General features: G+C 49.4%; 1 protein-coding gene across 1 annotated transcript; it reads left to right on the forward strand.

Annotated features, from left to right (window-relative positions):
• Nucleotides 1-10,681: 10,681 nt before the first annotated feature.
• LOC123162129 (acetylserotonin O-methyltransferase 1-like) lies at nucleotides 10,682-12,156 on the forward strand. Its single transcript, XM_044579928.1, has 2 exons — nucleotides 10,682-11,513; nucleotides 11,707-12,156. The coding sequence occupies exons 1-2, from the start codon at nucleotides 10,719-10,721 to the stop codon at nucleotides 11,998-12,000; spliced, it is 1,089 nt and encodes a 362-aa protein (XP_044435863.1). The 5' UTR covers nucleotides 10,682-10,718; the 3' UTR covers nucleotides 12,001-12,156.
• The last annotated feature ends 298 nt before the right edge of the window (nucleotides 12,157-12,454 follow it).

The following is a 12,454-nucleotide window of genomic DNA, read 5'->3' on the forward strand; positions in this document are numbered from 1 at the left end:
TTTGGGGTAGCAACCTGCGCTTTGGGTAACTCTTGGTTGGGCGCTCGAGTTCGTATTCCTCTACCTCCAGGACTTCAGTCCATCTATCCGCTAGCAGATATTGATCAGCTCGAAGCTGTTGTTGCTTTTTCTTCAGGCTGTTTGTTGTAGCTATAAGCCGACGCTTGAAGCGCTCCTGCTTGACGGGATCCTCAGGCACGATAAATTCTTCGTCGCCGAGGCTCACCTCGTCTTCGGAGAGAGGCATGTAATTGTCATCCTCTGATTCTCCGTCTGCTGCCTATTCCGGAGGGCTAGCTTGTTCATCCTCTCGCTCGAGGTCTGGCTGGAGGGGATTGTCGTCGTCTTTGGCACTATCCGGAGCGTTATTGTCTCTTGTGCCGGTATCGCTGCTTTTGCTATGGCGGGACTTAGAGCGGCGCCGCTGACGTCGGTGCTTGGGTTGCTTCTTGGAGGGATTATCCTCGGTTGTCTTATCGCCGTCGCCTTCTTTGGGGGTGTCCACCATGTATATATCATATGATGAGGTGGCAGTCCAGCGCCCTGTGGGCGGTGGTTCCTGTTCGTCTCCTGTATCGTCGTCCATACCGTCGATGTTTTCGGAGCCGAAATCGAGCATGTCGGTTAAATCGTCGACAGTGGCTACTAAGTGGCTGGTGGGTGGGGAGCGAATTTCTTCGTCGTCCGCATCCCATTCTAGCCAGACATAGTTCGGCCAAGGGTCTCCTGACAAGGAGAGAGACCTCAATGAGTTCAGCACGTCGCCCAGTGGTGAGTGCTGAAAGATATCCGCGGAGGAAAACTCCATAATCGGTGCCCAATCAGATTCGATAGGCACATACGCAGGCGGCTCAGAGCCCGTGGCCGGGGATGAATCCAGGTGTCCGGCGACACAGGTCTCATAGGAGGTGAAGTCAGTATTCGGCTCTATCGCCACTCAGTGTGTGGCCTCCGAGGCGGGGTCCATCCACCCGTCCTCGGACGGCGCAATCGACTCCGGATCTAGGGCCGGAGTAGCCATGGGTGTGATCTCCCGAACACCGTCCGGCGGCAGAGCTAAGTCGTGCTCGTCGTGACTGTGCGGCGCACCTGACATGGGCTCGAATCCGTCAAAGATAAAGTCTCCGCGGATGTTGGCACTGTAGTTTAAATTTCCAAACCTGACCTGACAGCCAGGGGCGTAGCTCTCGATCTGCTCCAGATGGCCAAGCGAGTTGGCCCACAGTACGAAGCCGCCGAATACAAAGATCTGTCCGGGGAGGAAAACCTCACCCTGGATCGCATCGTTGGCGATGATTGAAGGAGCCATCAAGCCTTTATCGCGACGGCAGAGTGGAACTCTCAATGAAAGCACCAATGTCGGTGTCAAAACCGGCGGATCTCGGGTAGGGGGTCCTGAACTGTGCGTCTAAGGCGGCTGGTAACAGGAGGCGGGGGACATGATGTTTACCCAGGTTCGGGCCCTCTCGATGGAGGTAATACCCTACTTCCTGCTTGATTGATCTTGATGATATGAGTATTACAAGAGTTGATCTACCACGAGATCGTAGAGGGTAAACCTTAGAAGCTAGCCTATGGTATGATTGTTGTTGTCCTAGGGACTAAACCCTCCGGTTTATATAGACACAGGAGGGGGCTAGGGTTACACAGAGTCGGTTACAAGGGAGGAGATCTACATATCCGTATTGCCAAGCTTGCCTTCCACGCCAAGGAGAGTCCCATCCGGACACGGGACGGAGTCTTCAATCTTGTGTCTTCATAGTCTAACAGTCCGCCTAAAGTATATAGTCTGGCTGTCCGAGGACCCCCTAATCCAGGACTCCCTCAGGGTATCCCTCACCGGTGGCCATCTTCATCATCCCGGCGCTCTCCATGACGAAGAGGGAGTAGTTCACCCTCGGGGCTGAGGGTATGTACCAGTAGCTATGTGTTTGATCTCTCTCTCTCTCTCGTGTTCTTGATTCAGCACGATCTTGATGTATCATGAGATTTGCTATTATAGTTGGATCTTATGATGCTTCTCCCCCTCTACTCTCTTGTAATGGATTGAGTTCTCCCTTTGAAGTTATCTTATCGGATTGAGTCTTTAAGGATTTGAGAACACTTGATGTATGTCTTGTCGTGCTTATCTATGGTGACAATGGGATATCACGTGATCCACTTGATGTATGTTTTGGTGATCAACTTGCGGGTTCCGCCCATGAACCTATGCATAGGGGTTGGCACACGTTTTCGTCTTGACTCTCTGGTAGAAACTTTGGGGCACTCTTTGAAATACTTTGTGTTGGTTGAATAGATGAATCTGAGATTGTGTGATGCATATCGTATAATCATGCCCACGGATACTTGAGGTGACAATGGAGTATCTAGGTGACATTAGGGTTTTGGTTGATTTGTGTCTTAAGGTGTTATTCTAGTACGAACTCTATGATAGATTGAACGGAAAGAATAGCTTCATGTTATTTTACTACGGACTCTTGAATAGATCGATCAGAAAGGATAACTTTGAGGTGGTCTCGTACCCTACCATAATCTCTTCGTTTGTTCTCCGCTATTAGTTACTTTGGAGTGACTCTTTGTTGCATGTCGAGGGATAGTTATATGATCCAATTATGTTATTATTGTTGAGAGAACTTGCACTAGTGAAAGTATGAACTCTAGGCCCTGTTTCCTAGCATTGCAATACCATTTACGCTCACTTTTATTATTAGTTACCTTGCTGTTTTTATATTTTCAGATTACAAAAACCTATATATACCATCCATATTGCACTTGTATCACCATCTCTTCGCCGAATTAGTGCACCTATACAATTTACCATTGTATTGGGTGTGTTGGGGACACAAGAGACTCTTTGTTATTTGGTTGCAGGGTTGTTTGAGAGAGACTATCTTCATCCTACGCCTCCCACGGATTGATAAACCTTAGGTCATCCACTTGAAAGAAATTTGCTACTGTCCTACAAAGCTCTGCACTTGGAGGCCCAACAACGTCTACAAGAAGAAGGTTTTGTAGTAGATATCAGGGGGAGGGGGGTGAAACCGCCCCGCCGCCGCCGTCCCCGAGCGCGGCGCGGCTTCGCTGGCCGGCCCTCCGGCGGCAGCGATGCGGGGGGAGGGGGGCACTGGCGGAGGAAGGCTACCGGTGGCGATGAAGGTTTCCCCCGTATCGCCTGTTGCGGGCGACGCGGGGGCAGGGTTGACCAGCTCGAGGATTTCGGCTGAGCTGTAGAACGTATGAAATATTGAAGGAAAACAAAAACATGAGAATCAACAGATATTGGAGAAGTTGGTACAGAGTGGTACATGGAAAGGAAATTTTACTTTTACTGGAGGTTGAATGAAGTTATGTTTACACCTTCCATTTCACTTTGTGGGCACTCCGAAGTTGCAAAGAAAAAATATATAAAATATCATCATTCGTACGCATTTATATGCAGGTAATGAAAATGGCTCCACCTAATTATAAGATTATTAAGCACTTTTAGTACCCGGGAGTCCCTGGTACTGTGAAGATGATATTAAGACTAATTAATGGACATGGATTTGTTCTGATCACACAAAGATAGCTCAAACACCCATCCGCTTACTTGCTTGCATTTCAAAAGATTGATAACCACATTTCATCATTTTTCCCCACTTCTCCACCTTGCTGGTGATATATATCCAGCTTCCGCATATATGATATTTTTCACTCTAGCACTTTCAGCTTCTTTTTGAAATGAAGAGTACTTTTCTTGCTGATGCAGCAACAATAGTAAGTCAGAGCTTTCTTAGGCCTTGTACAATGCAAGGTGCTTTGAGAAATAAACTAGGCTTTCCTTAAGCACCGATACTTATTTGTACAGGATACTTTATTAATTTTTCTCACAAGATCTTACAAAGTCATACAACAGTAAGACTAAAGCCGCCGTCTAAGCAACAAACTGTCGCTACACCTATCCAGTTGATGAAGGGACGCAGATAGCCTGGGCCTAATACCAAACAGACATCGCATCCAAGCCTAACATCTAAGACCTGAGACCCCAACCTAGCCACTTGCCGGGTCTGGGGCACACACTGGTCCGGCGTGCTCTCAGAGGCCGCCGCCGCCAACTGCCACCGCTCCATCTTCAGAATTGTACTGATGCATCAACCTTACTCGGTCTAGCTATCGTCGACGCCACCACTGCGCCCAGCGGCACCTCCTCCCTGCCCGCAAACAACTGAGCACATCGCGGTCGCCACTGATACACCTCAGCACCATGCTGCCAAGTACCACCAGCTGACACAGCTTGAAGTCCTTGGAAGATCTTTCATGCGTAGCACCTGCCGACCAAGTATGACAAAGTGTAGCACCTGTCGGTCAGGCATGACTTGACATCTCCACCGAAGCTCCGTGCAAGACGAAGCCGCTCCACCTCCTGCCTCTGACTTCCAGCGCTGCTCCACAAACGATGCTCCCAAGAGAGAAACGAGACAGCGGTGCCACAATCGTCCGATCTGGAACACCAGATCCTAGAGTTTCCCGTGGAGCAGCACGAGTGGGTCGACAGTAGTTACACGATGATGCCTCCATCAAGGTAACGACGAGAACGCCGCCATCGCCTACCGTCGGCTCGATTTTCACCGGCAACCATGTCTCCCCTACTCGCAGTCGGGACTAGATGATGGATCTCGAGATCCGATCACCAAGCCTCTGGCCGGCCATCTCTGGAAGAAGATGACCACCACGTCCACCAGCGTCACCACACCGGGCACGCGTTGCCGCCGGCACCCCCATGGTGCCTAGAGGCCGACAAGCCCCGACGAACACCACGCCTCGCCAGCCGCCATAGCCCAGGCCCAAGCACCACCAGATCCAGATCAGATCGGGGTCAAGGGCCCCAAGCCGCAGCCGTCGCGGAGGCAGCACCACTAGACGGTGCCCTGCCCTCCACCCCGCTGTAGGATCGAGTCATCGCCGGAGCTCCGCCACGCCACGCCGCCAAGACGCCGCCGGAAGAACTCGCGCCGCCGCTAGGGGAGAGAGAGACGCGCTAGGGAGAGGCCCCGCCGCTGGCACTGCCTTGGCTTTGCCCGGCTGTGTCCCTCGGCGGCGGCGAGGGGGGAGGGAGGGTGGAGGAGGGCCGGCGGCGGAGGGGGCTAGGGTTCCCCCGAGTCGCCTCAGAGAGGGACGCAGGCGACGGGGTGAGAAAACTGAGAGAGTGGATATGGCCTTTACTCGAGCTCATGGGGTGGCCCGACTGCTGGTGAGTGTTCTCGATATTGAGTTCGTGCCTGATGTGGTTAAGTGGACATATAGGGGACAGATTTTCAACCTCGAGATTGAGTTTGAGGATGCCGCTCTCTTCGCTGAGGCTATCAATGGGACTGATGTAGATATGCACGAGGGTGATGACAGCTCGGGTGCTAAGGAGGCACCGGTTGATGATGTTGGACGAGAGTTGTCCAACTAATCGGGGCCCGTTCCTCAGACGCCCAGGGACGGGACGGCACCATCCTCTTCGGTGCCTATGAGTTCTCTGAGATTTGGGTCGTTTGAGCCAGCTTCTGCTCCTCCCAGACTCTGGAGTGACCGGGTGGAGTCCGATGACGTGTTTGAGCGCACGCTACCTACCCTGGATTTTGTTGCTGCTGATAGTCCCGTGCTTGGAGGTTTGGAGGGGATTATCTCTGTGCAGACCTCGGTAAGGGGAGGGGAGGCGGAGCTTGGGCAGGTGGCCCCTCTTTCCCCCGCTCTCCCTGCGGTGTCACCTCGGGAGACGGAGTCGACTATGGAGGCTGTCCCTAGGGAGGGAGTCCATGGCAGGTGGCCTCGGCTCCTTCTTCTCTTCTCGCGGTGCCGGAGCTGCAGATGGCGGTTGTGCTTAGGGGAGGCGGTCCAGGGCAGGTGGCCTCGGCCCCCTCTTCACCTCTGGCGGCTAGGGAGGCCACACCCCCTATGGCGCCGGAGACCTCTTCTAGCCAGAGGGCTGGGGCGGGAGGAGCGTACGGGCAGGCGGCCCACGCGCTTCCCTCTCCCGGCGCGCCAACGTCCCAGGGCCTCGGTTCGAGGTGGACGTCAGTGGGGCCGGGGAGGTCCCCGCCGCTGCCCCCGGCAGCTCCCGCCGACTCTTCGACGTGTGCAGCTTCGCGGTGTGCTGGGGGTGAGGCCGGTGGCTTTACTCCGAGCGGGGTCACTCGGGAGGAGGTCATCGCCTTTGGAGGGATTCTAGATCCTGTCTCTGCGGGGCGACGGATGAGCTGTCGTCTCTAGGATCATCCGGAGGTTGATGACATGCAGCAGCGGTGCGCCATGAGGGCGGCCAAGCTTCGTGACATTGAGGTCACTACTGGTATGTCGGTCAACACTTCTAATTCCATTCTGCATTTTTCTAATAATGAGATTATTAATAATTCAAATCAATTGGGAGTTTCACTAGGTAGTAATGATAGTGAAATTTCTAACTTTGTAAATGATATCCTGGATTTGGAAGCGGAACGCGCTTTAGAAATGATTCAAAACTTAGCAGCGGTTAAACCCATGAATGATGCAGATATCGATGCGTTGGGGGTCAGGGTGCTCGATAATTTTTGTGCAGATCTTGCACCATCCATTCCTGAGTCAGAGGAAGAGGATAACACTTTTGAGGCTGCCGTAGATCGATCCATGGAGCCCGGTTGTGAGGACTGGGTGGAGGATCAAAACAAACCTAAACGCAAGTGGAAGCGGAAGATCTACCCTGCTTCGGCGGTGCGTAGGAGTGCTAGGATCCGTACTATTAAAACATTTCATGATGAAATATGAAAGGAATCTTTTGGAATAGCAGAGGTCTGAAAGACTTGGCTAAAAGAAGGTTTCTTGCAGATGCGTCTATCGAGCATAGGTTGGATTTTATCACTCTCTCGGAAACTGGTAGAGATAATTTTTCGCCCCAGTTTCTCAGTACTTTATCGGGAGGTGTTGATTTCAATTGGCACTGCCTGCCTCCGAGAGGAAGATCGGGTGGGATCTTACTTGGAGTGAGATGCGATTCGCTAGAAGTCTGAAGTGTAGTGATGGGAGATTTCACAATTAAGTTCCGGGTTAGGTCGAAAGCCAACGGGTTTAATTGGGCTCTGATGGCGGTTATGCTCCCGCGCAGCCCGATCTCAAACCAGAGTTCTTGGCGGATCTTGTTCAAATTTGCGGCTCTGAGCAGCTCCCAATCCTGGATGGGGGTGATTTCAACATCATTAGGAGGAGAGAGGAAAAGAATAATGATAATTTCGACGGCAGGTGGTCGTTTATGTTTAATACCATTATTGAAAGCTTGGATCCTAGAGAGATAGAGCTTTCGGGTAGAAAATTCACCTGGGCTAATACTTTGCCAAATCCGACGTTTGAGAAGCTGGATCGAGTCCTAGTGAGCGTCGAATGGGAACAGATATTTCCTTTGGTAACGGTCCAGGCTCTTTCGCGTGGTATTTCTGACCACACGCCTTTATTTGTGGACTCTGGTGAGCCAACCCACATGGGGAACAAAAACTCCTTTTCTTTCGAGCTGGCATGGTTTGAACGAGAAGGCTTCTTGGATATGATAGCCAGGGAATGGGCTAAGGATGCAGGAGGTAGGACTTCGATTGAGCGCTGACAGAATAAGATAAGGCACTTGAGAAGTTTCTTGCGTGCGTGGGCTAAGCATCTTAGTGGGGTTTATAAGGTCGAAAAGGAAAGGCTCCTTACACTTATTCAGTCTCTAGATTTAAAAGCCGAGTCCACAATTTTGCAAGCCACAGAGCTTCATGATAAACTGGAGGCGGAGATGAGATTGAAAGAGCTTCTCCGTGAAGAGGAATTAAAGTGGGCGCTGCGGGCTAAGGTTCGCAAAGTTGTCCAGGGGGACGCGAATACTCAATTCTTTCACATGATCGCTAATGGCAAGCACAGAAAGAATAGAATCTTTCAGCTTGAACCAAGATGAAGGAACGATTTTAGGACAGGAAAACCTAAAATTATACATAACCGAATACTACAAGCAGTTGTTTGGGCCTCTGGAGGATAATTGTGTATCCCTGGATGAGTCTAGGATTGAGGATGTGCCTCAACTTACTGCTGATGAGAATGATATTTTGATTGCCCCTTTTTCGGGGAAAGAGGTGTTTGAAGCCATTACACAGATGAAAAACAATAAGGCTCCAGGGCCGGATGGATTTCCGGCGGAATTCTATAAAAAGTGTTGGCATATTATTAAGGGGGATTTGCAACCAATGTTCCATGATTTATTCTCTGGACAGCTTCAGTTATTTCACTTGAACTTTGGAATGATAACATTGCTTCCTAAGAAAACAAAGGCTGTGAGAATTGAGCAGTTCAGGCCGATCTGTCTTCTCAAGGTTAGTTTCAAAAATTTCACAAAGGTTGGGACTAATAGGCTCACGCAGACTGCGCATTCTGTGGTGCAGCATTCCCAAACTGCTTTCATGCCGGACAGAAACATCCTAGAAGGGGTTGTGGTCCTTCATGAAACGCTCCACGAAATTCACACGAAAAAACTAGATGGAGTTGTTTTCAAGGTGGATTTCGAGAAAGCGTACGATAAAGTCAAATGGCCTTTCCTTCAACAGGCCTTACATATGAAAGGTTTTGATGAAGCCTGGCGACGCCAGGTAGAATCTTTCACGCAAAAAGGGAGTGTTGGAATTAAAGTGAATGACGACATAGGTCATTATTTCCACACACATAAGGGCCTGAGACAAGGGGTTCCGATGTCTCCTATTTTGTTCAACATTGTAGTTGATATGTTGGCAATTCTAATAGGAAGGGCTAAGGAGGTTGGTCAGGTGGGTGGCTTGGTGTCTCATCTAGTTGATGGAGGTGTGTCTATCCTACAGTACAGCGAGAAATATGAAGCTGGTGTTATGCTTATTTGAACAATTGACCGGGTTAAAGATTAACTTTCACAAAAGCAAATTGTTCTGCTTTGGAAGAGCCAATGAGGAACAAGAGGCTTATAGGCAATTGTTTGGGTGCGAATTGGGGACCTTACCATTTACGTATTTAGGTATACCAATTCACCATCGTAAGCTGACAAACACAGAATGGAAGTGTATCGAGGATCTCTTTGAGAAGAAACTGAGTTGCTGGAAGGGCAAGCTCATGTCATACGGAGGCCGATTAATTCTGATTAATTTGGTTCTCACGAGTATGCCTATGTTTCTCTTGTCTTTGTTCGAAGTCCCAGTTGGAGTTAGGAAAAGGCTGGACTTCTATCGATCCCGATTCTTCTGGCAGAGCGATGAACTAAAAAGAAAATACAGACTCACCAAAGGGATATTATCTGTCGACCGAAAGACCAAGGGGGTCTTGGCATTGAAAATCTTGAGGTCAAGAACAGATGTCTTCGCAGCATGTGGCTGTCTAAGTTATCTGTAGAGATCGATGCCACATGGGCGCAGATTCTTAGTAGTAAGTATCTTCATTCCAAAACTTTGTCCCAGGTGACAGCGAGGCCGACAGACTCACCTTTTTGGAAAGGGCTTATGATAGTCAAATTAGCCTTTTTTAATAGGACAAAGTTTATTATCGTCAATGGCGCTAGCACGCGATTCTGGGAGGATACTTGGCTCGGAGAGACCCCCTTGCACTTCAATACCCGTCTCTGTATCGTATTGTTCAACGACGTGATGCTTTCGTTGCAACGATACTTCAATCCATCCCCCTTAATATTTAGGTCAGGAGGACGCTAGCCGGTAATCGTTGGGAAGAGTGGCTCCATCTAGTGAGTAGACTGATGGAGGTTCAGCTGTCTCAACAGCCCGATCAATTACGCTGGAAACTTACTAGGTCTGGAGAGTGTACAGTTAAATCAATGTATCTCGATGTGATCAATTCTAGCTCTATTCCTAGTTCCAAATATGTTTCGACAGTCAAAGTTCCATTGAAAATTAAAGTGTTTACGTGGTTTGTACATAAACAAGTCATCTTAACCAAGGACAATTTGGCAAAGCGTAACTGGACAGGACCTACTAAGTGTAGTTTTTGTGATCGGGATGAAACTATCAAACACCTTTTTCTTGATTGCTCGATGGCCAAAGTTCTATGTCGGACAGTCCACATAGCCTTTGACATTTCCGAGTTCTGTTAGCACGTTATTTGGAACGTGGCTTAATGGGATAGAGTCCGAAACAGCGAGACACATTCGCGTAGGAGTATGTGCTTTATTGTGGGCAGTCTGGAACTGCAGAAATGATTTGGTTTTTAACAGAACAACAAATATTCATTTTTTGCAGGTTATCTTCCAAGCCACTGCGTTGATCCGTACGTGGTCACTACTCACTCCGACGGAGGCCAGGGAGCGTTTGGTTACTGGATCTATCCGGTGGGAGATGGTAGCACGGGATATCTTCAACCGGTTTGAATGGCGGTCATGTAATAGGATAGGCAATTAGTTTACCTATCTTTCTTATGCCGGCCGATTGTGGCTTTTTGGCTAGTTTGTTATTGGCCCTTTGGCTCTTTATGAGCTTTCCTTTACTTTCGTTTGAGACTTTAAGACCTTGTTAAACCTATTTGCTTTTTTATAAAGTTGGCCGTATGCATCGTTCTGATGCAGAGGCCGGGGAGCCCCCACTTTTCGAAAAAAAACCTCTTGTTATCTTGTATTCTTGTGTGACAATGCTCGAAGAATATAAAAGGGCTAGGTGGAAAGACCCCCATATCGAAAACTTGCCTACCTACGAGTTTTATAGACACAGAGCCTCATTGGATTGTACTAGATGGAGCCTCCAGTGAGAGCTGAAGACGAGGCGATGAGCACGGAGGAGCTGCTCCAAGCCCAGACGGATCTCTACCACCACTCCCTAGCCTACATCAAATCTATGGCGCTCGGTGCCGCCACAGAACTCAGCGTCGCCGACGCCATCCACGGCCGTGGCGGTGCCATCACCTTGTCTGACCTTGCGGCCGCGACCGGCGTCCACCCGACGAAAGTCCAACACTTCGGGCGGCTGATGCGCGCGCTTACCGTCACTGGTGTCTTCACCTCGGAAGAAAAAGAAGGCGGTGGTGGTGCCCTGTACAAGCTCACTCGGATTTCACGCCTCCTTCTCGGAGTCGGCAAGCGTCGGCTCTCCCCGATGGTGCGTATGCTTGTCAGCGAGGTCAGTTTCACTACTCCCATGAGCATCTGCGAGTGGATCACCACTGAGACGCCGGCCAGGGCCATGTTCGAGGCCCATTTTGGCTCTACGCAAAATGGGTTGTGGGAGAAGGACGACGCGTATGGTGCCCCCTTCTACTCAGCAATGGCTGCGGACAGCCGTCTCGTCATGGAGGTTCTGCTGAGAGAGTGCAGCAGCGTCTTTGAGGCCGTTGCCGGCTCACTTGTCGATGTCGGCGGCGGCAGCGGAGGAGTCGTGGCTGCCGCCATTGCCACAGCGTTCCCTCACATCAAGTGCTCCGTGCTGGACCTCCCCAACGTGGTAGCCGCGGCTGACGACACCACCAACGTGCAGTTTGTCTCCGGCGATATGTTTGACTACATTCCACCAGCGGATGCCGTTCTACTCAAGGTACGTACTTACATAGTACTCCCTCCGTAAGGATATATAAGAGCATTTAGATCATTATTATTTTAGTGATTGATCCAAACGCACTTATATTTCTTTACAGAGGGAGTAGCACATACAAATGCAGCAAGCTATCCATTTCTTATATATATAATGAACCAAATTAATCAACCAATCCTTCCTATAAATTTTGTAGTGGATTTTGCATGACTGGGAAGACCAAGACTGCGTCAAGATACTGCGCAAGTGCAGAGAGGCCATCCGCACAAGAGGTGCTGGGGGGAAGGTGATTATAATCGATTTCGTCGTCGGTGCTGGTTCTTGCAAGGAGACGGAGACACAGGTTCTGTTTGATCTTTACATGATGATGGAGAATGGGGCTGAGCGGGACGAGCAAGAGTGGAGCAAGATTTTCTTTGAAGCTGGATTTAGTGACTACAAGATCATGCCAGTCTTAGGCGCTCGTTCACTCATTCAAGTATTCCCATGAATTCTGGCGGTTTGATGTCCAAATGTACTTCCTGTTTCCAAATGTTTGTTTGCTTTCACATCAGAATAATGCCTAGGACTATACTATATAGTCTCGACTTTGAATCTGAATAATGAAACTGTTTGTTATCCTACGTGTTGTTTTCGTTCATAATTCATATGCTCACAATGAAATACAGTCTGCTATTTTTGTTTACATTAAATTATACTTTACCTAGCAATATGGTAAACAGGCTCACTTAGCAGAGGCTGGCTTGTTCGCTTATTCGCCGCCCTAGGAATGCGAGCTCCTTGCCGAAATGAAATTCTAGTAGCACTGGTTACTATCGGGTCCTGCATGTTCGTCATTTGTGCAAGTAAACACAATGCATACGAGTACTCTACTGAATTGAACTTTTTTGTATTGTTTTCATTGGACCATCCACTGTATAGTAACAGAGTATTTATTGCACACA

Source organism: Triticum aestivum, chromosome 1D (genome assembly GCF_018294505.1).
Source record: "Triticum aestivum cultivar Chinese Spring chromosome 1D, IWGSC CS RefSeq v2.1, whole genome shotgun sequence".
In the NCBI taxonomy this organism is placed as follows: Eukaryota; Viridiplantae; Streptophyta; class Magnoliopsida; order Poales; family Poaceae; genus Triticum; species Triticum aestivum.

Coding starts and splice junctions, on each gene's coding strand:
- LOC123162129 (XM_044579928.1), top strand. CDS start 10,719: ATGGAGCCTCCAGTGAGAGCTGAAGACGAGGCGATGAGCACGGAGGAG. Junction 11,514..11,706: donor CGGATGCCGTTCTACTCAAG/GTACGTACTTAC, acceptor TAAATTTTGTAG/TGGATTTTGCATGACTGGGA.